This window comes from Pipistrellus hanaki (assembly GCF_964339955.1).
Source record: "Pipistrellus hanaki genome assembly, chromosome: 16".
Lineage (NCBI taxonomy): Eukaryota > Metazoa > Chordata > Mammalia > Chiroptera > Vespertilionidae > Pipistrellus > Pipistrellus hanaki.
In genome coordinates this window covers 2,872,661-2,895,224 of record NC_140518.1, presented here as the reverse complement: position 1 = coordinate 2,895,224, position 22,564 = coordinate 2,872,661, and the positions used below count along the sequence as shown (strand labels likewise).

Genomic DNA, 22,564 nt, shown 5'->3' with positions numbered 1-22,564 from the left:
GGTGGGAGCCGCTGTGAATGCTCCGGCTCCTCCTCTCCTCCTGCCCGCGCCAGGCCTCCCACGGAGGCGAGTCTGGCCGCCTTCCTGGCAGACGGCGAGGCCGGCCCCGCGGGCCTCCGTGCAGCGGCCTCTGGGGCGGACTTCTCCTCCCTCGGGTGACGGTGAGCACCGGTGTCCCAGGCCTCTCCTGGCTGCGAGGGAGGCAGCGTGAGCGAGTCCCCCCGGGAGCGCACAGCCTGGTGGGGAAGGCGGGCAGCACGTGCCCCCCGGCGAGGTGGCGAGGAGGCTGGGCAGAAAAGCAGTGCCAGGCGGTGACCAGCCACCTCTGGGGAGGGCTTCTCTGAGCAGAGGCCTGGATGGACCCCATGACCTGGACAAGCACCTGCCCAGGACGGACGAGGACACGGGGGCACATCCGTACGGCAGCAGGCTGGGCACCGAGCCGCACAGCGGCCACCAGACCGCCCGGGGCCGGCCTGCGCCACTCAGGTCCCGGTGAGCCAGTCCGCTTCCTTCCCCCGCGCTAACGGTTCACGGCCTCGCGGTTCTCTCTTGCTGACTGGTTTCCGGCGTGGCCCCGGGGTGGCGGGGGGGAGGGGGGGGGGCTGTGACTGAGTCTGCGATGAGCCGGCGGCTCCCCTGCACCCAGCCAGCAGCAGGGGAAGCGGGGACCAGCCGAGCCTGGAGTGGCCCATCTCACGCCGATTCCAGAGGGGGCTGGCACAGCTCTGCTCCCCGCCCCCCTGAGCGAGCACCTGGGCAGCCTCCCCTCGGCTCCCCTGGTCTCCCCTGTGCACCCCGAGGTCAGCGCTCACCGTGCCGCCATCTCCCGGGCCTGTGGCACCCTCTGCGTCGGGAGGGGGGTGGGCACTGTTCATCCTGCTCCCCACGAACCACCTGGCTCCTCCTGGGCGCAGGGGACACTGTGCTCCTCCCACCCACCCCTCTGCCAACACGCACCCTCTGCCAACACGCACCGCCCGCGCGTGGGCCGGTCTGCGTGTCCCGTTCAAATCAGTCTCCCTCGAGACCAGGTCCGAGTCCATCTGCCTCACACCCCCCGCCCGCCGGCTGTCAGCCACACAGCTTGTCTGAATTCTCACTCCCATAGCTCGCACTCCGACACACCCATCCCCACCGGAGCACGCAGGGCACCGCGGACAGAAGCCTGTGAGCTAAACAGAAAAGGGGTGCCAGGACCCTTTTGACTCCTGAGCCCAGGAAGGGGTTAGGGGAGGAGTGAGGGGTGGGGAGCTGTGCCAGCCCTTTGACCTGAGGGCACTTGGCCTGGATCAGTGGCCCTGGAGGGAGGCAGGCTGAGAGGCTAGTCAGACCCAGAGCACACGGGGGTGACGGCTTTCTAAACCCCGACTTCTGATGGGGACGGAGCAGGCTCCCCTGCCTCGCTGCGCTTCGTTGAGCCTCACAGACCCTCCCCGGCAGGAAGATTGCCGGGTTTCACTGGCCTGGACCATAGCCCGGCCCCCGAGGTCTGCCTGGGTTAAACAGCAGGACTGCCCTTTGGAGGCCTGGCTGGCTTGGCCCGTGGATGGAGCGTCGGCCTGCAGACTGAAGGGTCCCAGGTTCGATTCCGGTCAAGGCCATGTGCCTTGGTTGAGGGCACATCCCCGGTTGCAGGTGTTCGGGAGGCTGCAAAGTACGAGGGACCCAGAGCAGGCCCAGCAGCACTCGCCCGCCTGTCGCTTTGTCATCAGAGGCCGCCGAGTGGTTCCACGCTGTCTTCCCAGGCGCTCCCCCCAGATGCTTCCCTGGAATCACACAGCCACGGGCGGAGGGGGCGCCCTCACCACGTCTGTAGCCAAGCAGACTTGCCCCGAAGCAACCATCTCCCCAGGAAGTCCTGAGGCCGCCGGTCACCAGCGGAGCCCCCGTCCGGGAGCTTCCTGCTCAGCTCCGAGGCAGCGGGCCGGGGGACCCTGCGGCCAGCGGCTCCTGCACCATCACTGGGAGAAGGAACTGAAACGGGTCTGAGCTGGCGGCCGCGGCCGAGGTCGGTGCTGGGCTCTCTCTGGGAACTGGCCCGAGACGACGTGTAAATTCCTTGGGTCTCGTTTCCTTTCTGCTCTCTCTGAACAAATCTCACTGGGTCTCCCGTAGCCGGTGCTGTGGGTGACCCGGCCGAGGCTCGCCCTAAGAACAGCCAAGGGTTTTGTAGCTACTTCGCACATCGAGATTGCTTTGGGCCCAAACCGGTGTGGCTCAGTGGACAGAGCGTCGGCCTGCGGACTTAAGGGTCCCGGGTTCGTTCAGGTCAAGGGCATGTACCTTGGTTGGGGGGGTGCATCCCCAGTGGGGGGTGTGCAGGAGGCAGCTGATCGATGTTTCCCTCTCATTAATGCTTCTGGCTATCCCTCTCCCTTCCTCTCTGTAAGAAACTCAGTAAAATATATTTTAAAAAAAAGATTGCTTTGGCCCGGCCCGGCGGCGTGGCTCAATGACTGAGCGAACACCTACAAGCTAGGAGGTCACTGATTACAGGTCAGGCACACGCCTGGGTTGCGGGAAGCAGCCAATCAACAATTCTCTCATCATTGATGTTTCCATCTCTTTCCCTCCCCCTTCCTCTCTGAAAACCAACCAACCAACCAACCAAGGCTGCTTTAGGCAGACCATTCTGTCCGGCCTTCACTAGGTGGGCAGGGGTAGGAGGGAGGGGAGGGGTAGGAAGGAGGGAGGTGGGCGAGGGGACAAGAACCAAGCCAGCTGTGCTCTCGCCCTCAGTTCCCAAAGTGTGGTCTACGTTCCCATCATAAACGCCGAGGGCACCAGGAGTGCCCTGCACCCCAATCCGAGTGAGGAGGGCGGGCCTGGAAACCTGCATTGTGAACAAGCTCCTGAGCCTCCCGATGAGCCGAGGGGGGCACTGCTCCTTCAGGAGCCCAGGGACCCTGAGGCCCCCAACAGGCTGGGTGAGCTGGAAATCAGGACACGAGTCCCGGCTCCCTGACAGTCTTTAGGTTTGTATCTTAAGGTGAAGGCAAAAAAAGATCCAGAGTGAAGAAGTCACTGCAGGTTTATTGTTCACAGTTAATCACTACCTACCAAGTTTTATTCTCAGAGTTAAAGGATTAAGTACATAGGTCTTTTTATTTAAACACTGATTTTTTTAAAATATATACACACAAAACTTAGTTCAGCAAGGCTCCATGATATACACCAATTCCAAAATAAAACAATCACGTGGTCTAGGCGCAGGCGGCCAGATTCCTCTCTCAGGGAGGGAGCGAGAGAGGAGGCCGCACTCTGTCCGGAGGAGCCGCGCCTCCTGGGCCCCCGAGTCCGGCTCCAGGCCCAGAGTCCGGGAGACTCCGACGACCACCCGGGGCCGTCACCAGGCTCCGATCCGGCCGGCTGTGCCGCGGGGAGGGGCTGGCGGGGCAGTTCACAGGCACGTGGCTCCGAGGGCAGCGGCGGCAGGAGACGGCCTGCAGTTCCAGTCTTCCCTCCTGCTCCCCCGCTTCTCGGAGACACTGCGTTTGGGGGGCTGGCGGAGCAGCTGACACAGCCGCTGTGAACGGAGACAGGAAGGCCACCGGCTGCTCTGAGCGCCGCCCTGAGGCTCACCTGGCAGGGCAGGCGGAGACGAGAGAGCAAAGGCGTGAGCAGGGCCTGGTTTGCAGAGCAGGAAGGTGAGCGCAGTGCTTCCAGCGCAGAGGGAACAGGGGGGCGGCAGTGCCAGTTCCTCTGGCTTCCGGTGGGAAAGGCCGGCTCCGGGTTTGAGTCAGGGGTCTTTGGGGACCGAGGAGGGGGGCAGACAACACCTGAGATGGCAAAGTCAAGGATGCTCACCCCCTTCCAGCCGGCCCCAGCCCGGGGGGCAGAGCTCAGCCTGTGCTGCCCCGGCTGCTGTCACCTGCTCCCTGGGCAGCGCCGCTCCCGCCCCTTCGGGGTCACAAGTGTTAACGCCGGAGCGGGGCGGCTTCGGGCTCAGGCAGGCGCAGGCCACCCTCACTCCACCCTCGTCCTGTGGCCCCGCGGGAAAGGCATTACACAGACCGGGCGACACGTGGGCCGCCGGCTGTGGCCTGTCTGTCCCTCACTGTAACACCCACAGAACACCCCAGAAGCAGCCCGAGGAAGGAAAGGCACTGAGAACATGCTCGGCGACCGCCGGAGGAGAGCGATGTCAGAGGCAGACAGGCTTGCATTCAACTTCCCCAGGAAGGCAGGGCAGCGCCTCCCTGTGCCCCCTCCATTCCCAACTTTGACAAAAGACATGGGGGGGGGGGGGGCTGGAGGGCAGCGCCCCTGAACTGCCCCCTCTGGCAGACTACAGAGGAACCCCCCACCCCCGGTGTCTATGGAGAGCCCAGCAATGGCTGTTCTTTCGGTCCTTCTGACTGAAGCAGACATTTGCAGAGAGAAAATACCAGCCCACGCGGTTTCTTTTCTTTTATTGTTGGCATCAGCTAGGACTATATGTGGCATTAAACGTCATGCACTGATGGACAGAGAGAAAAAAGATGAAAAAAGGACAAAGAGGAGAACTAGGAGCAGCAGTGAAAACTGTAATAAAAACTTTCTCTTAATTCATAGGTACGTTTGGCATCGTATATCCACCTCCCGCCCACCCCCGAAGTTCCGGCCAAAGGGAGAGTCACCGGTGACGGCCAGGCGCCCGGAGCCCCGCTCAGGCTGCGAGAGGCAGCTCCGGCTTAATTCATTTGTACGTGTTTAATTTTCCGCTTCCTTTAAATAATCTCTTGGTTCTAGACGTTCCGGTTCACGGGGGTGACGTAATTCCGGGGAAACATGCCGGTCTGCCCGTGGCAAGCCCCTTTCCACCAGTTGGGGTCTGAGTTATCCATGACGTGGATAAAGTCTCCCCGACGGAAGCCCAGCTCTCCATCCTCCTGGGGGTCAAAGTCAAAGAGGGCTTGGACGTACGTCGGCTGCTGCAGAGGGGCAGGGAGAAACACACATTGCGCACTGAGCGTGGCCAGTCCGAGTGGGACAGGTGGGGGGATAGATGAGCGCCAACTCTTCTACATTCCTGAAGTAAACCCTCGTTCTCCCCGTCCCCCGATTCCCACACGTTCTGAGTTATGTAGGACATGGCACTTCCCACCGAGCCAGGAACTGCGAGGCAGGCCTCACTTCGGCGGCCGGCTGTGCCATCTGGTTAAGCAGAGCAGCAGGTGCTGCCGAAGGGGAAGGCACTTAGGAAGCGGCCCTCAGTCTGGGTTCGCAGCCCAGTTGGGAAGTGCCTCAGTTCCTCCCCCTTATCACCAGTAAACCCCGGTGGGCTTATAGGCTGGGCAAGGCCAGAGCCTGGGAATGAGGTGGTGCTCAGAGGCACAGGAGGAGGGTTTCAGGACTTGGAAGAGAGGAGAGTGAGCCTCCCTCCCTCCCTCCCTCCCTCCCAGCGAGGACCCCCTCACAATCTGCTCCCGGGAGGGGGTGCTGGTGACTGTGTCACAGACCCTCCTTCCCAGGCTGCAGCCCCTGGCGAAGGCAAACCCCTGATCTCCCTGATGTCAGCCTCTGCCCTCGGGCCTGGGTGAAGGGTACCACTCTGAGCAGTGAGCGTGGAGCCCCAGCAGCGTCCTCTGGAGGGGCCCCTGCTGCCGGAGGGGCTGTTCCACGCTCGGAGGCTTACCTGTGGCATCTGCTCTATGTCGCGGAGGAATATCTGCTGGTTTCTGGAGACGGATGTGGATCTGTGATAATCTACCAGCTCATTCAAGGAATTGAACTTCACCACCCACAGGAAATACTTCCCGGCTCCGTCCCGGAGCACCTTAAAGTGCTGCACGTCGTTCCCGAACCTGCGGAGGCAGGAACACGGAGACCAGGTCAGGGCTCGGCCCGGGGAAGCCCAGGCCGCTGCCCACTGAGGAGGCCGCGCTCCGCGGGGCCCCGGGCGCAGGGCGGGCGCAGACGCCGGCTGGAGGTCAGGGTGCGCGCACGGCTCCCGAAGCCCCTCCATGAGGACGATGGCTCCCGGGGGCGCCATCAGAGCCCTGGCCCGGCAGGAGACCTTGTCCGCCAGTCTAATGCTGAAGACGGCTAGAGATAAAAGCGCTAACCGATGGCATGCCCCATGCGGTACCAAATGCAAGAAACAGCCCATTTAAGGCAAGGAGTGTGATTTAATTACATTTTTAAGTGCAAAATAAATAAATAAATAAATAAAATAATATTAAGGAAAATTAAAATCTTATGTGACTTTAAAGACTTTTATAAAAGTTAGAAAAGGAAATGAAGTGTGCAGAGGAGAAACTGGACATATGTTCACTAATTCTCTGTGCCTGCGTAAAGTCATGTGTTTTTTGGTTTTTTTTTTATAATAAATTTGTTAAGGGAGAGGGGGAGAGAGAGAGAAACATCAATGGGAGAGGAACCCATCCATTGGTTGCCTCCTGCATGGCCCCCACTGGGGATCAAGCCCGCATTCTGGGCATGTGCCCTGACTGGGAATCGAACCAGCAATTTCTTGATTCCTGGGTTGATGCTCAGCCACTGAACCACACCAGCCGGGCGTTTTGTGTACTATCCAGGGATTTTAGTTCTGTTCATGGGGAAAAGGTCTCAGAACAAAATAATTTACTGGGACAACACATAACGAGGTCTGGCGGTGCTCCTGCCCCGGAAAGGGCTCCTCCACCCCCTGGTCAGGTAAGCGCTCCCTGTACACGGGCCACAGAAGCAGCAGAGCTGCCGGAGCGGGACGGCCCGCTCACACGCTACCAGGCCAGCACAGTGAAGGCTCTGCCTGTCCCGCTCACCGCCCAGCCCTCAAAAGGCATCTAAGAAGATTTGTTGAATGAAACTAGTTTCTCCTCTGGGCCCGCGGTCTTAAAGCTAAAGAAACTAAACACCCCAGAAGGTGGCAGCACTGAGCTCCCGGGAAGGCTCGGAGGAGATGCGAAGGGTTAGGAAGTCCAAGTCCCCGCTGGACTGTCAGCCACAGGCTCCGGGACTTTAAGGGAGACGACGGGAAAAGATGGGTGGGCTGTATAAGCAGCTAGGTTCCAACCACGGCTCATCAGTGTTATGATGCAGGGACCTGCAGCACTGCTGTTGCAAGCCAGAGAAGGACTGGGGGAGGCTTCAGAGGAAGGACATCCGACGACACTCGGGCCCCACGGAAGCCACTCCCCGTGCAGCGAGCGGGGCTCTGGAGGGACCGCGGATCCCCCTTCACAGACCCACACGTCTGAGCCTCAGGGAACCCCTCGGAGCCGGCACCCCTGCGCCTCCTTCGGGAAGGGGTTTGTGTTGGTCAAGAGGGCTGACGACACTCGTTCCCAATCTTATTTCTAAAACAATAAGCACGTGATTCTTTCAGCTTTTTATCTGACAGGAGGGAGGTGTGATCCGCGCACCCAGGCTGAGCGCTGCCTGCACGGGGAGGCCCAGTGAGCCTGCTGCCTCTTGTCCTCCGGGTCCCATGCTGCGCGCTCACAGTTGGGTCAGGACAAACGCAGGAAGACAGCGATGGACAAGTGAAGCAGCGGCCCGCTGACACGTGCTGACACGTGCGTCTCGAGGTGCTCTCACCAGACCCTCGTTTGCATGTGCCTAGCCAAGCACCGAGAGTGTGGGGGAGGGAGGGGGCGTAGGGGAAATTCTGTACCTTCCACTCACTCTGCTGTGAACTAAAACAGCTCTAAAAAATACAGTCTGCTAAAAAAAGTCTTCGTTAGAAGTGAAAAACTTACAATTAAACCCAGTTTGAGTCTTTTCATGTTGAGACTAAAAACTATGCTGGAAACATACCTGTGAGGTACTGCAAATGCCACCTGAAGCCACCTCCCATATCTTCACTGAGGGAAAAAATTCTAAATTTAAATCCATGTATCAAAAACCTACACTTCAACCGGATATTTGGTCTTAAAATGAAACGAGATATTCAGCTAATTTTTGAAGCAGAAAAAAAAATCTTAATGCCTTAGCCGGTTTGGCTCAGTGGACGGAGCATCGGCCTGTAGACTGAAGGGCCCCAGATTCGACCATGTAGCTCTCTCACATGGATGTTTCTCTCTGTCTCTTCCCCTCCCTTCCACTCTCTCTAAAAATCAATGGAAAAAATATCCTCAGGCGAGGATTAACAAAAAGTAAAATGAATCACTTATCATATAAATGAACTGGTTTGTAAGATTCTCACGGGCGGGGTTCCTGCGATTCCATATTATTAACCAGAAAAGGACTGAATCAAATGCAAACAGAAACGACAATTTGACTAAATATCCTTATGTCATAGTGGGGGCTGACTTGCTTAGAATTGTTTAAGTTCCAATTGACATTCTCTGTGACTCCAGGGTGATAAAACGTCCTGCCTTCCTAGTCCCTGTCCACCGGCTCCTTCCCACATTCAAATCCACCCAGGGAGACGCAAAAACAGACAAACAAAACAACATCCCAGACCCCTGAGGTGACCTTTCAACTGAGTGCGACAGGCCCGGGCCGGTGGGGGAGATGGAGCCAGGTACCCAGGGGGCTGGAGAGGCAGTGGTGTGGCCGCGGCGCTGTCAGAGCCGCAGGAGCCGGGAAGGGCGAGGAGGAGGAGAGCCGAGTGAGGGGCACGGGGAGTGGTGGGGACCAGGGAGAGCGGGCAAGCACGTGCTGTCCAGCAACTAGCCTGCTCCCTGGGGAGTCGGACCCAGTGCCGCTGGCACACATCCTGAGGGGCCAGAACTCAGCATGTTGCTGTGAAACCTCATGGATCGTAAGGTACTTCGGTGAGTGCCATCCCTGACACCGGCCGGGGGCTCACGCTCAGCGGCGGAGAAGTCCAGGCGCCGCAGGAGGACTTACTTGACGGAGAGGGAGAAGTCCCCGGGGGCGCTCTCGCTCTCCCGGATGAGGAAGGCCCCATCGTGCCGCTGTTTGCTGAGCATCTCTTCTGCCTTGGCTCTGGGGATTTTGCCAAAAAACCACCTAAGGAAGGAAGGCAAGCGGGTCAGTCTGTGCTTCCCCGGAAAGAAATTATATGCATCCCGAACTGTGAGAAACAGAGCTCTCCTGGCCAGGCCAGGGCCTCCTCCTGACCGCGGTCTCCACAGGCCCCAGCACGCCCTCAGCCAGGCCCTCCTGAGAGATGGACATCTCCCTTCAAACCCTTCCCGCTCTCCACAGTGACTCAGAAGGCACTCTGCCTTTCCAGGGAGACAGGTAAAAACGGGCTCCGGGGCCAGAGCCCCCGGGGCTCCCAATGACTCACTGCCAGGCACCGGGAACGTGGACCAGGCTGCGCCTGGGGCAGAGGGAGACAGGCTCCTTCCTGAGCCATCTGATAAGGCGGGGGCAGGAGAGCTGGAAGGCCGGAGGCTGGAGACAGGGCTGCTTCTGGTAACAGCCCGAAGGGCAGAGGGTCAGGTGTGGGAGGACAGCCTGTGCTGGTAACTAAGCTGGCTTTCCGCTCAAAGCCAGTCTCCGCTGACCCCGCTCCAGGTGCACCCTCTCGGAGCCACCGGGAGCATCCTCGTTTATTTATATGTGCACAGCAGCTAGCTGTAAACGTCCGTTTTTCATATGGAGCAAGTTAGACTCTTTGCATCCCAATGCTCATTCACCTTGGCGACAAGAAAGCGGGTGAATTCATGGAAAACTGAGCAGCTGTCCCGTGACTTACCAGGAGGAAGAGGAGGAGAGCGCTCTTTAAAAGCTTAAAGTCACCGCTGCCTCAGCGTGTCACATAAAAACCATGCTAATTCAGATGGAGAAACTGCGAAAACCATGTTCTCTTTTCAAAGCGTCTTTAATATATTGCCGGTGTGGCTCAGTGGTGGAACGCTGTCCCAGGAACCAAGAGGTCGCTGGTTCAATTCCCGGTCAGGGCACATGCCTGGGTTTTGGGCTTGATCCTTAGCGAGGGGAGTGTAGGAGGCAACCTATTGATGATGTTTCTCTCTCATCAATGTTTCTGTTTTTCTATCCCTGTCTTTTCATCTCTCTTTCTAAAATAAAAAATCAATAAAAATGAGGTGTTTTTTTTTAAAAAGACTTGTCTGCTTCATTGAACTCCTTACACAGTAATCAACATTCATTGAACTTACATTCGGAAGCTGCCATTAGTAACCTTTAAACATTCCTAAATATACCTCCTGTGTCTTTCTCATGTTGCTTCTCTAATGCCAGGCTGCGGGAGCTGGCACAATCTGTCTTCCTGCTCCTGTGAATGATTCAAGAAGTCCCCCAGCGCCCGGAGTCAGGCCACACAAGGAAGATCACACATCAGTAACAGAGAACGGCTGCAGTCATGACAGGAGCTAACAGTACTGAGATCGTCTGAACGTTTTCGATGTTCATCTCCGGGCCTGTCAATGCGGGCGCACCCCAGCCATCTGCCGGGGGTGGGGAAGTTACTCAGCAGCCAGCTCATTCCTCCTTAATACCAAGATCTTCCTGGCAGCAGGCACTTTCTCTCCTTTCCCACCTTTTAAAAGTGATAAATACAAATTAAAATACCCTAGCTGTGCATTCAGTAAAAAGACTACGCAAGGCTCCTCGCTCAGACTCCCCAGAGACCTCCACTGCTGGCAGTGACACGTGTGTTTACAGACCTTCCCTTACGGCAGGGGTCTTCAAACTGCGGCCCGCGGGCCACATGCGGCCCGCAGAGGAGTCTGATCCGGCCCGCCAGGTTTTTTGGGCAGTGAGCGCAGCCGAGGTGTTACAGTAGGAATTAGTAGTTCATATAGTCCGGCCCTCCAGCTCTCTGAGGGACCGTGATCTGGCCCCCACTTTAAAAAGTTTGAGGACCCCTGCCTTACGGTGCAGACAGATGAATGCGGCTGCAGGGTTTTCTTGCCCCCCGTTTAAAATTAATTTTATTTTCAATTAAACAACAAAACTTTAGTGAAGTACAATACTAATTGGAATTTTTACAAAGTAACATACCTCTGTTACAAGCACATGGATTGAAAAATAGAAAATTAGTTGGAGACTTTATTAAATATTTCTTTTGTATCTGCTCCTATTTCTACTAAGCTCGTGCTGAGGTGCGTACACACACACACACACACACACACACACACACACACACTTCCCCTCACCCCCGCCAAGGATGTTCCACAATATAAGGACTATTGCACTGTAAGAAGAATGTTATAACTGTTACAACATTTAAATACTACAAACCTACATTTCCATAGCATTTTATGCTGTTTATAAATTTGATTAGCCTCTGTTAATGGTGACATTTGTAACCACATGGCTATGTTAAAAATTGTTCTAAAAGTTTTAGGAAGATGGGTTTATACCCCAGTACAAACAGCAAAGGAGAGAGCGAACAGGAGGGGGCTGCTCACTATGCAATGTAATTCTTATTGCCCCCACAGCGCCCCCGGTGCACTCACTGTGAAAGCACACGCCGGATCCACCCCAGTGTCTACAGTTCATCTTCCAACACGCGTGCCAACAATCACTTACAGCCTGTGTTTAATTTGTTAACTCAAATGCTGTATTAGGTCATCCTCCGTCTTAAACTTCCCTTTTCCCAACCCAAACTAAAGGTTTCGGGGTGGGGAGAGAAGAACTGAGCCACACTTCTTCCATCTTCCTAGGGGAGAGGGGAGGAGACCCGGTGCTCTGTGCGCTCCCCCAGCTGTGGAGCGGACACTGACTGTACTTATTGGCATCCAGCCACAGAGCAGCCCTGGAACATGAAACATGCCTGTGAGACCAACCACAGCATGGGTACGCGGCCATGGTCTCGTTTAGCAACCCACTTAGACCTTGGAGTAGATTTTCAGCCACAGTCTGTGAAGAGCATCCGTACTGGATGCTTCCTTTTTTTTTTTTTTTTTAAAAATTAATTTCAGAGAGGAAGAGAGAGGAGAGAGAAACATCAATGATGAGAGAGAACCACTGATTGGCTGCCTCCTGTACGCCCCCCACTGGCGGTCAAGCCCACAACTTGGGCATGTACCCTGATTGGGAACTGAACTGTGACCTCCTGGTTCATAGGTCAACACTCAACCCCTGAACCATACCTGACCGGGCTGGATGCTTCCTGATCAATTACTCAGTCAGAGTTCTTTACTGTGAGAAACCAGGTGTGGGAGTGACGCTCCCTAAGGGCCAGCCAACCAATCAGGTCGGTAACCGCTACTTTCCAAAAGAGGTAACCTTTCCTGTTATTTTAAAAAAAAAAAATTTCTTGATTTTTAGAGGAGAGGGAGAGAGAGGAACGTCAGCGTGACAGGGGCACATTGCTCAGCTGCCTCCTGGATGCCCCCCACCAGGGACTGAGCCCGCCCCCGGGCATGTGCCCAGCTGGGAATCCAAAGGGCAACCCGCGGTGCAGGAGGCAACACCCAACCAACTGAGCCACACCGGCCAGGGTTCTTATATTTTCTTAGTAGTTGGATTTCAAATGCCTCTGTCACCTGAAACAATCCCAAAGGAAAACAGGGATTTAGAGCCACAGGCATTTTATTTCACACAAAAATTACAGTGTGGTGTTCTGCAGAATTCCCTTTCAGCCTGGAAATATGAAAATGAAAAGGAACTTGTGGATTCTGTTATCATTGGATGTAGCTCTGGTGGCAGCAAACCATGGTCCTTGGCCAACATCTGCCCAGCTTTTGTATGGCCCATAATCTAAGACTGTTTTTTAATAAAAATTTTAAAGGCTGTTTTAAAAAATTCCAAAGAAGAGGAATATTTATTATCTGCCTTTTCCCGAAGGTCAGGCAGCCCTCCATCTATTCCGAGGAAGGACCGAGTAAATAGGGGCTTCCATGGACGGAGGAAGGGAGGGAGGGAGGGAGGGAGGGAGGGAAGGAGGGAGGGAGGACGCACTGCGATCCAAGGAGCCCCTCCCGCTCCCGGTAACCGCTACCCCCCGGCTTCTCCCTGCTCCCCGAGTGCACTCCATGATCTGTCCATGAAAAGACTGCACAGCCCCCAAAGCAAACACTGACGCTGAGTGGCTATAAGAATGCAAAGCAGCTGAAACCGGTTTGGCTCAGTGGATAGAGCGTCGGCCTGCGGACTGAAAGGTCCCAGGTTCGATTCCAGTCAGGGGCATGTACCTTGGTTGCGGGCACATCCCTAGTAGGGAGTGTGCAAGAGGCAGCTGATCGATGACTCTCTCTCATCGATGTTTCTAACTCTCTATCCCTCTCTCTTCCTCTCTGTAAAAAAATCAATAAAATATATTTTAAAAATTAAAAAAAGAAAAAAAAAGAATGCAAAGTAGTGCTTAGTCTACTTCCCAGGAGTATATATTTTTTAATTTTTAAAAAATTTTTAATTAATTTTTTTTTTTTTTTTACAGAGAGGAAGAGAGAGGAATAGATGGTGGCGTGGTGAGAGGCCAAACTCATATATTATAGTTCTAAGACAGTACAAGTTCCAAACAAAAACTAGAATAAAAAGTTTGTAAATCAGAATAGTTTTCACCTTGTACATCATTCCATGAAACTCCTATGGAGCCACTGCAAGGTGCGGGCTTCCGCAGTCAGAGGTCTGAGCGCCTCCCAGGACTGTCTGCAGATAGCGGTCCTCCCCTCCCCAACCCAGGGAGCCGCCTTCTCCCAGGCTCAGGCTTTCCGGGTGACCTCTCAGAGTGCTTCACAGTAGCTGCATCCGACCGCAATGATTGCACCTCACTTCCCAGCACCCAGCACAGCCCTGCCACACAGCAAGAACTGTAAGTCACTGACCGCGGCATGGCCAGCAGATGGCTTTATGGTGAAGCTCCTTTACAGAGAGTGAACAATCTTTTTAGAACAGTTTCGGTCCATAAGATAGCATTTGGCCCACAGTCAACTATTAGGTGGTGGCTACCCCTGAAAGGGTGTGTTTATCGGGAGGAATGCATACATTGCTCTACAGTCTGTTATAGTGAGAACTATATTCATAAATTACTAGCAGTGAAATGAAAATACTACAAGTGTTCCTGACTTGTAGGATAAAGAGGAATAGACTAGACAATCTTGAAGGTCCCTTCTAATTCTATGACCCGGTAAGCTCCGTGTGAGATGCCGTAAGCTCTGTGTAACATGCTGTGGACGATGTGAGGTGCTGGTGCAGGCTCTGTGTAGGATAAGGTGTGGTCAATATCTTGCTCTAGTCTTGAAGGCAGAGCAATGCTGGTTCACATCAGAGCAGAAACAGGGGGAGGCGGACAAATGGGCTGATACTCAAAGTGGGTCGAGTCATCTGAAAATCTTATCACTGGTGTTAAACTCAGTGTCTCAGGGGCGGTCTAGACTGAGCACTGAAAGCCTCAGTCCCCTTCCCACTGAGCACGGAGAGGCTGCTGTGGGGTGGGAGCAGGGCCCAGGAGAGAGGCGGTCGGTGAGGGTGAGGGTGGGAGGACAGTGATTGTGAGGGCTCCCAGGGTCCCTGTGTCACAGATCATTATGGACAGGGGAGCTCTAGGAAAGAGAAAGAAAGAAGTTTACTGCTCTCAGCAGCTAGGAGTAAGAGAGCATTTTGCTTTCTCTGAAATGGGAACATTAGGTGGAGAGCAAGGGCAGTGAGTACAATACACATTTACTGAGCACCCGTTATATGCAAGCATTGTGCTCTGCGAATACAAAGATGATTAACCCTTTGCACTCCGAACCATTCTGGACATTGGCTACCAGCTACTCGACGCTACTTTGCAAAACGTGCGTTGAATTAACTCAATTCCCCGTAATCACTAATAAACTGCAATGTCCCCTGAGAGGGGACATCCGAGTGATATGCTAGAATTCCGATGTCCCCTGAGAGGGGACAGCGGAGTGCAAAGGGTTAAGGTATGGTCTCATAGGAAAATCAAACATATCAATATAAAACCCAGTGCTTAGTACCCTTTCTAAAACTAAAATACAGAACTATGAAACATCTGGCCCTAAGGGTTTCACAGAAAGAGAATTATGGACCTGCATAATTGTTTTATTACTTGAAGATCACTGATAGTTATTATTAATCAAAAACATATAGACTATTATTATGTAATACTATATAAACTATTGTTTTAAATGGAACTGTTTCATTATTGAAAAATCACCAGCCAATACTATTAATCTGAAACATACACTATTATTGACTGTTATGCTATCGTTGTATACTACTATTAACATGAATATGCAAAATCAACATGCTTTGTGAGTTCCCCGGGAAGACTGAATAAAAGTATAACATGCATTTCAGTTTAAAAACATGACTGGAAACAAGCAGCAGGTCTGACCCTGGGGGGACAGAGGGGCCAACTTACGGGTGTGGTTTCATTTCTATGTAATTCTTGGGAATGAAGCCATCTTTCCCGTTGAGTTCTGCCTTGTACCAGTTCTGATCACATTCTTCATTCAAAACCTAAAAAGAAATGAGATAAGAAAAAAAAAATCAATCATGTCCTTTTCACTCTTAACAGGGTAGCCACTAAGACAATCAAGGTGCTGTTTAGGTTTGTTTGTAAAAGGTGTTATTTGAAGTATCATCAGGCACATGGATGCAAGATAAACTTCTTGAAATTTCAAACTCTATGTCAACCCTAATAGTTAATAAAAAGAAATTGTCCCTGGAAATGAGAGTTCAGACTGCCAAGCGTCTAACATTAAACCTCCAGGAGGACAGCAGAAGGAAGGTGATGGGGGAAAGCACCAGGTTGGGTGGGAGTGAAGGTTCAGAAAACAGCGAACACTGATACTGCGTTCTACTGAGTGGACACAGACTCGGAAATGGGCCCCGACTACTCAAAGGTTTCCAGCTGGTGACTCGGCTGGATTTTCAGACCCAAACGAGGGTTCCCTCCAGTCCTGCTCCCTGTGAGTTACACGGACAGGCTAGCCCAGTGGTTGGCAAACTCATTAGTCAACAGAGCCAAATATCAACAGTACAACGACTGAAATTTCTTTTGAGAGCCAAATTTTTTAAACTTAAACTGTATAGGTAGGTACATTGTTATTATCTCAATTAGGGCACTCCTTCAATCGCACTGCATGTGGTATTTTGTGGAAAAGTCACACTCGAGCCGTGGTTTGCCGACCACTGGGCTAGACCATGACTCTGTAATCTGCAGAGGAGTGTATGTTACAGGACAGATCTAGGTATAGAATTAAGGCCATCCTTTGAATTCTAGATTTCCAACGAACAGCAAAGGGCAGAAGGCATTTTTAAAAAGTTGGTAACTTAGAGAAAATAGAAATGTGAGCTAAACTCCAAAATGGTGAGCCCCGGGAAATGCGGATGGACTAGTGAGTGGTAGTCAATGCACATTATCCAGCGAAGTTCTAAAAGGAAGCTGGTAAAATTCTTTGCAAATGGCTTATTCAAGGTGCTGAACAATGCTGTAGTCATTGCCACATTAGAACCTAGATTGCTTCAGAGTGTGATGCTATGGACTGGCATTTCAGAGGGAGACGGGACTTCGGGCCTCACAGATCATCCTCTCAGAACCGGAAGTTATGCCCTAAGGAGTTTTACAACACGATGCTGGCGGCCTTTGGCCCTGCCTGTAGGTAAACCCCATCAGCTTCTTATCATTACTTTTCCCTCAAAAAAAAAAAAAAAAAAAAAAAATTTATTAAGTACTATGATGATACAAACTAATATGTCAAATACATTCCTAATTTTAAAGTCTGCATTTCAAAAACAGTAACCTGTGCTGTAGTCAGCAGAGTTGTTCATTCTTGACATTACGAAGTGCACACGGAAGATGATGGTTGGGAGTGTCTTCAAGGCGCTCCCTGATACGAGGACACTGGCATGTCTGAGCCGTAAGGCTGACCCACCAGTGTCACTTAAGATGCGGTGACCTTGGGAGGCAGCTGATACCGCACACACGTCACAGCAGATTCAACAGCATGAGAGCAAACAAGCTGCTTAAAGGCAAGATTTTATCTACCAAAAAGAAGGGGTTGAGAAAAACTGGCCTAGCATTTTATAAAGCACTAGAGGCCCGATGAATGAAGATTCATGCAAGAATGGGCCTTCCTTCCCCTGGCTGCTGGCACCACCTTCGCTCCGGGCAGAGCTGCCTTTCCGCCTTCCCACACTGCCCAGAGGCCCGCAGCTGCTGGGCGGTGCAGAATGCCTGCCTCCCACCCCATCCCCAACTGCTTGGTGCCTGCATATGCAAATTAGACCACCATCTTTGTTGGGTTAATTTGCATACTCATTTCTGATTGGCTGGTGGGCATCATGATGGTACAGTCAATTTGCATCTTTCTCTTTCATTACCATAGATTCTTTTATAATAATAATAATAATAATAATAATAATAATAATAAACTTCAGGCCTATGAACAAGTTTTTCAAAATGTCTTTAAAATTCCTGAAATGGTAAGTTGTATACTTACTCTAAAGATTTCTTGAAAGACAGAGGAGAGTCAGGAGATGATTATGACCCATTTGGATATCAAAACAGAATAAGGTAATCACACGAAAAAGGTTACTTTTAATTTAAGGACAACTGTTTTATGGCAGATGTTTATACAGCAACACATCTTTTTTTTTTTTAAATACACTTTGATTTTTTTGCAGAGAGGAAGAGAGAAGGATGGAGAGTTAGAAACATTGATGAGAGAGAATCATCGATCAGCTGCCTCTTGCACACCCCCTACTGGGGATGGGCCCGCAACCAAGGTACATGCCCTTGACCAGAATCGAACCCGGGACCTTTCAGTCCGCAGAATGACGCTCTATCCACTGAGCCAAACCAGTTTCGGCGCAACACATCTTCTTATCATATTTACTAAGAGGCAAACCTGCCCCTAAAGAGTGCTCCCCCCAATTAAAACACACACTCACTCACTCACACTCCAGGGCAACTCCCAGACTTGGTACAAATTCAGAACGATGATTTTCTGCAGAACAAAATTATTAGTTGGGCCTCGCTCAGTCGTTGAGTGTCGACATATAAATTAGGTGGTCACAGTTCGATTCCCAGTCAGGGCACAGGCCCGGGTGGGGGCTTGATCCAGTGTGGGTTTGCAGGAGGCAGCAGATCAATGATTCTCTCTCGTCATTAGTGTTTCTCTCTCTCTCTCTCTCCTTCCTCTCTGAAATCAATTTAAGAAGTACTTTTCATGTGTAGGGCGTCATGGCACAGAAAGTCCTAGCATCCTGCCCTCAGTGCAGAATAAGCCCGAGTTGCTGTTGGATGCGTTATTCACAGAGGAGCCATTCTTCAGGCGCTCTGCTCTCTTCACACCCAAAAAAATATGTTTAGAAAAATTATTGGGGGGAGGGGGCGATGAGAACACATATGTAATACCTTATTCAGTAAGGAAGAAAATTATTTCTTGGTGTTTAGTGTGCTTTTCTCCCCCAAGACGGCAGGAAAATATGGAATTAATGTGTTTATTAAAAAAAAAAAAAAAAAAAAAGCCCAGCTAGTGTGGCTCAGTGGTTGAGCATCGACCTATGAAGCAGGTCAATGGAAGAAAAAGGGAGACATCAGTAATACTTTCAACAATAAACACTAAAAAAGAAAAAAAGAGAGTGTCCCTGCTAACCTCATGCCACCCTGGGAGTCAGGGCCCAGGTCTGTCCACCCTCCCGCTCCACTGGGGCATCAGCTTTCACCTGGGAGCCTTGCAGTTAGGATGGCACCACTTAAAAGGTATTTTAAAAAGTAAGTTTTACTCACATTTAAAACGGCAAAGGACACAAATTAACCTGAGTGAGTGCACTGTGGAGCAGTGGAAGGAACCAGAATGTGTGTGGACGAGTCCGAACCCACCTCCAGAGACGGGGTAATCTGCTCTGGTTCCAGATGAACGCTCACATTCCTCAGTCATTTTTAAAAGCCTGATCAGAGTTCTGAGAATGAGGAAGTGGCCCCTGTCACCATTTCCCACCACAGGAGGCAGGCGGCTTACCGTGGACCCGTCAGCCCCATCAACAAATTCATGGCCCATTTTCCGTCCGTTTTTGAAAATTCCAAGGAATGCCTTTAGTTATCACCACATCCGCATGCTCTATTCCAACCTGCACGTTCCCTCCTGCTGTGACTTTGAAACCACACAAAACACTCTGGTTTAACGGAAGCAGAATGATCAAGAGATGAGATTACGAAAGGAGGAAGAGAGAAGTTTCAACGAAGACCAAGTTTTTCACGGCCCCAAAATACAGAGGGAAGCAGAAAACAACACAGAGACTTCAGGAGCCCCTGCCACGGCCTTCCCATCACTCCTCCCTGGGAAGACATTCCCAGAAACAGCGGTCTTCGCCAGGGCAGCTCGGCCCTCACGGACCACCGGCCGGTGACCGCTGGCTCAGAGCACTCCACATGCCCATTTGTCTGTGTCATGTGATTCTGGTAACATTACGGTCCTGCCCCTGCCCCTCACTCCAACCTGAGACTGTTCTAAAGGCAATGCAAACTCCCATCTACACCAATACCAAACAGAAACTTTCCATATAATTAAAAAGAAAAAGAAAAAGAAAAAGAAAAAGAAAAAGCTAGAGGTCGAAGATTTAGGTCTCAGACCCACTAGGTGCACAGGACACAAGAGGAGAACACATGGGTTCAACTCCATGTTCACCAACAATGAACTGTATGTGACAGCGTGCAAGTGACCGTTCTCTGCATGTCTACCCAGCTCTGAAGTGGTGACACTGCGCAGATTCCCTGAGGAAATGCCGTGAGCAGCACGGAGCCCGCTCCAGCTGTCCTGTGGAGCCTGGTCCTTCCCGTTACTCTGCGCACACCGTCAGCACTCAGAGCTGACAGACTCGGGCCTGGGGCTGAGTTGCCTTCGGTGAGGTGGCCGTGGCTGGTGGACGCTGCCCGCACTGACAGCACAGAGGAACAGGCCGAGGGCCCTGGTTTCTTCTGAAAGCACAGGCTTCTGCACTGACTCACAGAAAGACTTCAAATGCAGAATTCAAGGGTTACAACAGTTCCTTCCCCTCCTCTCCCTTCTATGTGAATATTGGGAGACAAGAACTGCACTTATTATCTACACAAACAATGAAAAAGGTGTCTTTTAGTAAAATGGTAGATAAGAATTTAGTTTGTAGGTTGCTATATTTTGAAATATCAAGACATTTTCTTGCCTGACTAATCTGTAAACAGACAAACAAGAGGAGGAGAACACACAGTTATGGGAGAGTAAGCAGTCCCACAAACCCTCCAGCATACATTCTCATCCTACCAGCTTGCAGGGCTTCAACATTTCTTCCGGGAAAATTATTAAAAGTTGTATCAATGTGTGAAGCCATTGTATGAAAGTGTTTGTGCAGGAAAGATGGAAACAATTACATATTTAGGTTCTTCCACACAGAGAATCCCCAAACCCCACTCAGCTGGTCTCTGCAGCGCAGAGTTCAACAGCCCCAGCGGGTTTTCCCAGCTCTTCGAAGGCCAGCCAGCCAGCCCCACAGAAGAAATGCTAACGTACTGCTCCGACCCAGAGGCTTTCACAGACCTGCTCTCGAAGAAAAACTCTCCAGGGCCCGGGCAAGGGTTACAGCACCGGGAGAGCCGTTAAAACAGTTCTCTTCAGGGTCCGCTGTGTGCTTTATCAGAGACCATTGGCACGCTCTTTAACTGCCCAGGCTCCCTCAGTATGGATTACCGACTTGGCCTCAAACTACACTGATTCACTGCTAACATTTTAAATAAGTGCTTTATAATCACCACCTCCATCTGTTCGTTTTTGCTCAACATGAAAAACATCTTGGCCACGCTGAGTGTCTCCTGTGTGTGCCAAATCGTGAAAAACACCCACACTGCAGAGAAGTAATTTTGAATTTTAATGAGGAGATGACCAATTTAAAGGTAGTTTAATAATTAAAGCTCCTGGTCCTACCAGAAACCTTACATTGTTGATCCAGGCACAGAGAGGGCAGCAGTTCTCCAGTTCCCACCACCCGGCTAGTCTCCGCGCCGAAAAGCAACCGAAGACCAGACACGCCAAGCATTGGTTGACCCAGACAAGACTCCTGGCAGGTAGCTGGTCCTTAAAGACCAGAAATTGAGAGGAAATAAGATGCATTTTTGAAGTTTTAAAACTCTCCTAACATGGGCAGGTTTATAAAATTTTGTGTAAACATCAAATTATGCTCTTTTATTACATGGTTTAAGGAAAACATATTCATTTAAAAAAGTATATATGAAATGTAAAAAATAAAAAAATGTAAAAAATAAATAAAATAAAGATGTTTCGCTTTGCCTCCCCCCCAAAAAATAAAAAATAAAAATAAAAAAGTATATATGAAATCAAGGGGGTAGTTTATGTTACGGTAATGACTCTCAGCAAAAACACAATATCTATGCCATGTTCTGTTTGAAATTGGCATTTCCACACAATTCATTTCTTTTGGGGTCCAGGAGTCCTAAATCCTTGATTTTTAAATGATCATTTAAATTAAATGATCCTATTTTCTTTTAGGAAACAATTCCATTTACCAAACTAAAGAAATCCAAAGGGCATTTGTTGGTCAAGTCTACCTTCTGATTACTAGTGACACGATGGTGAGAGGTGCTAAGTTTTGCCCTTGAAACAATTTTAAAGGGAAAAGAACGAACAAGAGGGAGGGAAGGAGTGGAGAGAAGGGAAGAGAAAAAATAAACCCCCAAACCCCCCGACTTTCCACTGGTAAAAGCACTCATCGCCTTACACTGCTGCCATTTGCACAGAAGCTCCTTTCCTGTTGCCCAAGCTGGATTTCTGTACCCTCTCCAAGTAGCCGCTACCAATGAGGAGGAGTTCGAAGGGCGAACATTGGATCCAGAGACCAAGGCCCACCAAATGCCCAGGCAGCGCAGTTTAAGGCTGAATTGTTTTGACTTCAGTCTATTTAGTGCCCTACATCAGTTTCAAATACCATTGCTTTTCCATTAAAAAGTCTTAACCCAAATTATCCTTAGCTTGGCTCTGGCCATGACCTATTTGTCTGTTCTTCTCCATCTTTACCAGCACTATTTTGTACTAACCAAATTCAGGGTGTTTCTTTTCTGATAAATAAATCAAATGGGATATTCTTACCAATTTTTCCAGATTCAGTTGTCAATAAGAGAGCTAGCTGCTCATGACATTTTAAGAAAACAGGAAGGTTTGCCCTGGCCAGTCTGGCTCAGTGGATAGAGCATGGGCTTACAAACTGAAAAGTCCTGGGTACGATTCCAATCAAGTGCCTGGGTTGAGGGCTCAATCTCCAGTGGGGAGTGTGAAGGAGGCAGCCAATCAATGATTCTCTCTCATCACTGATGTTTCTACCTCTCCCTTCCTCGCTAAAAAAAAAAAAGAAAAGAAAACAGGAAGATGGTTCACACTTATGTGCTGAACCGCCCAGACAGACCTAGAGGCAGTGAAACTTAATGCATAGGCAATACCTCAAAATAAACTCTTTCTACCAAAGGGGTACCAAGAGTTTCCATCAAAAATAACTGCCTTTTGTGTTTTGTGACTCATGGAAGACATGTTATTTTGGTGTGGGTGATCGCCCAAGAGAAGAGGGAAATGCTAATACCAGAATTTCAGCTGCAGAGGGATGGAGGAGGGGAGAGACAAGAGACATAGAGATAGACATCAGGGAGTTTCAAGAGAGAGAAGTCTGTGCATTGAAACATTCTGTCATTTGATGGCTGTACTAGGCCAGCACCGAGCAACAAGCCTGAGCCAGGTGAGCTGAGGACACACGGATCTGC

The 22,564-nt window shown here is 51.1% G+C and overlaps 1 protein-coding gene and 1 long non-coding RNA gene across 3 annotated transcripts in view; one reads left to right on the top strand and one right to left on the bottom strand.

Annotated features, from left to right (window-relative positions):
- Positions 1 to 3,016: 3,016 nt before the first annotated feature.
- The window catches only part of GRB2 (growth factor receptor bound protein 2), a 53,554-nt gene continuing 34,006 nt past the window's right edge, over positions 3,017 to 22,564 (bottom strand). For both annotated transcript variants that reach the window (XM_084862241.1, XM_084862240.1), the window contains exons 3-6: positions 15,182 to 15,279; positions 8,782 to 8,904; positions 5,621 to 5,789; positions 3,017 to 4,916 (exon numbers count right to left, since the gene is read on the bottom strand). In XM_084862241.1, the coding sequence (XP_084718367.1) occupies positions 4,731 to 4,916; positions 5,621 to 5,789; positions 8,782 to 8,904; positions 15,182 to 15,279 (576 nt within the window). In that variant the 3' untranslated portion in view covers positions 3,017 to 4,730. The remainder of the gene's footprint in view (positions 4,917 to 5,620; positions 5,790 to 8,781; positions 8,905 to 15,181; positions 15,280 to 22,564) is intronic.
- Positions 8,912 to 11,764, top strand: LOC311610708. Its single transcript, XR_014793009.1, has 2 exons — positions 8,912 to 10,546; positions 10,747 to 11,764. It is a non-coding gene; the product is annotated as an uncharacterized lncRNA (long non-coding RNA).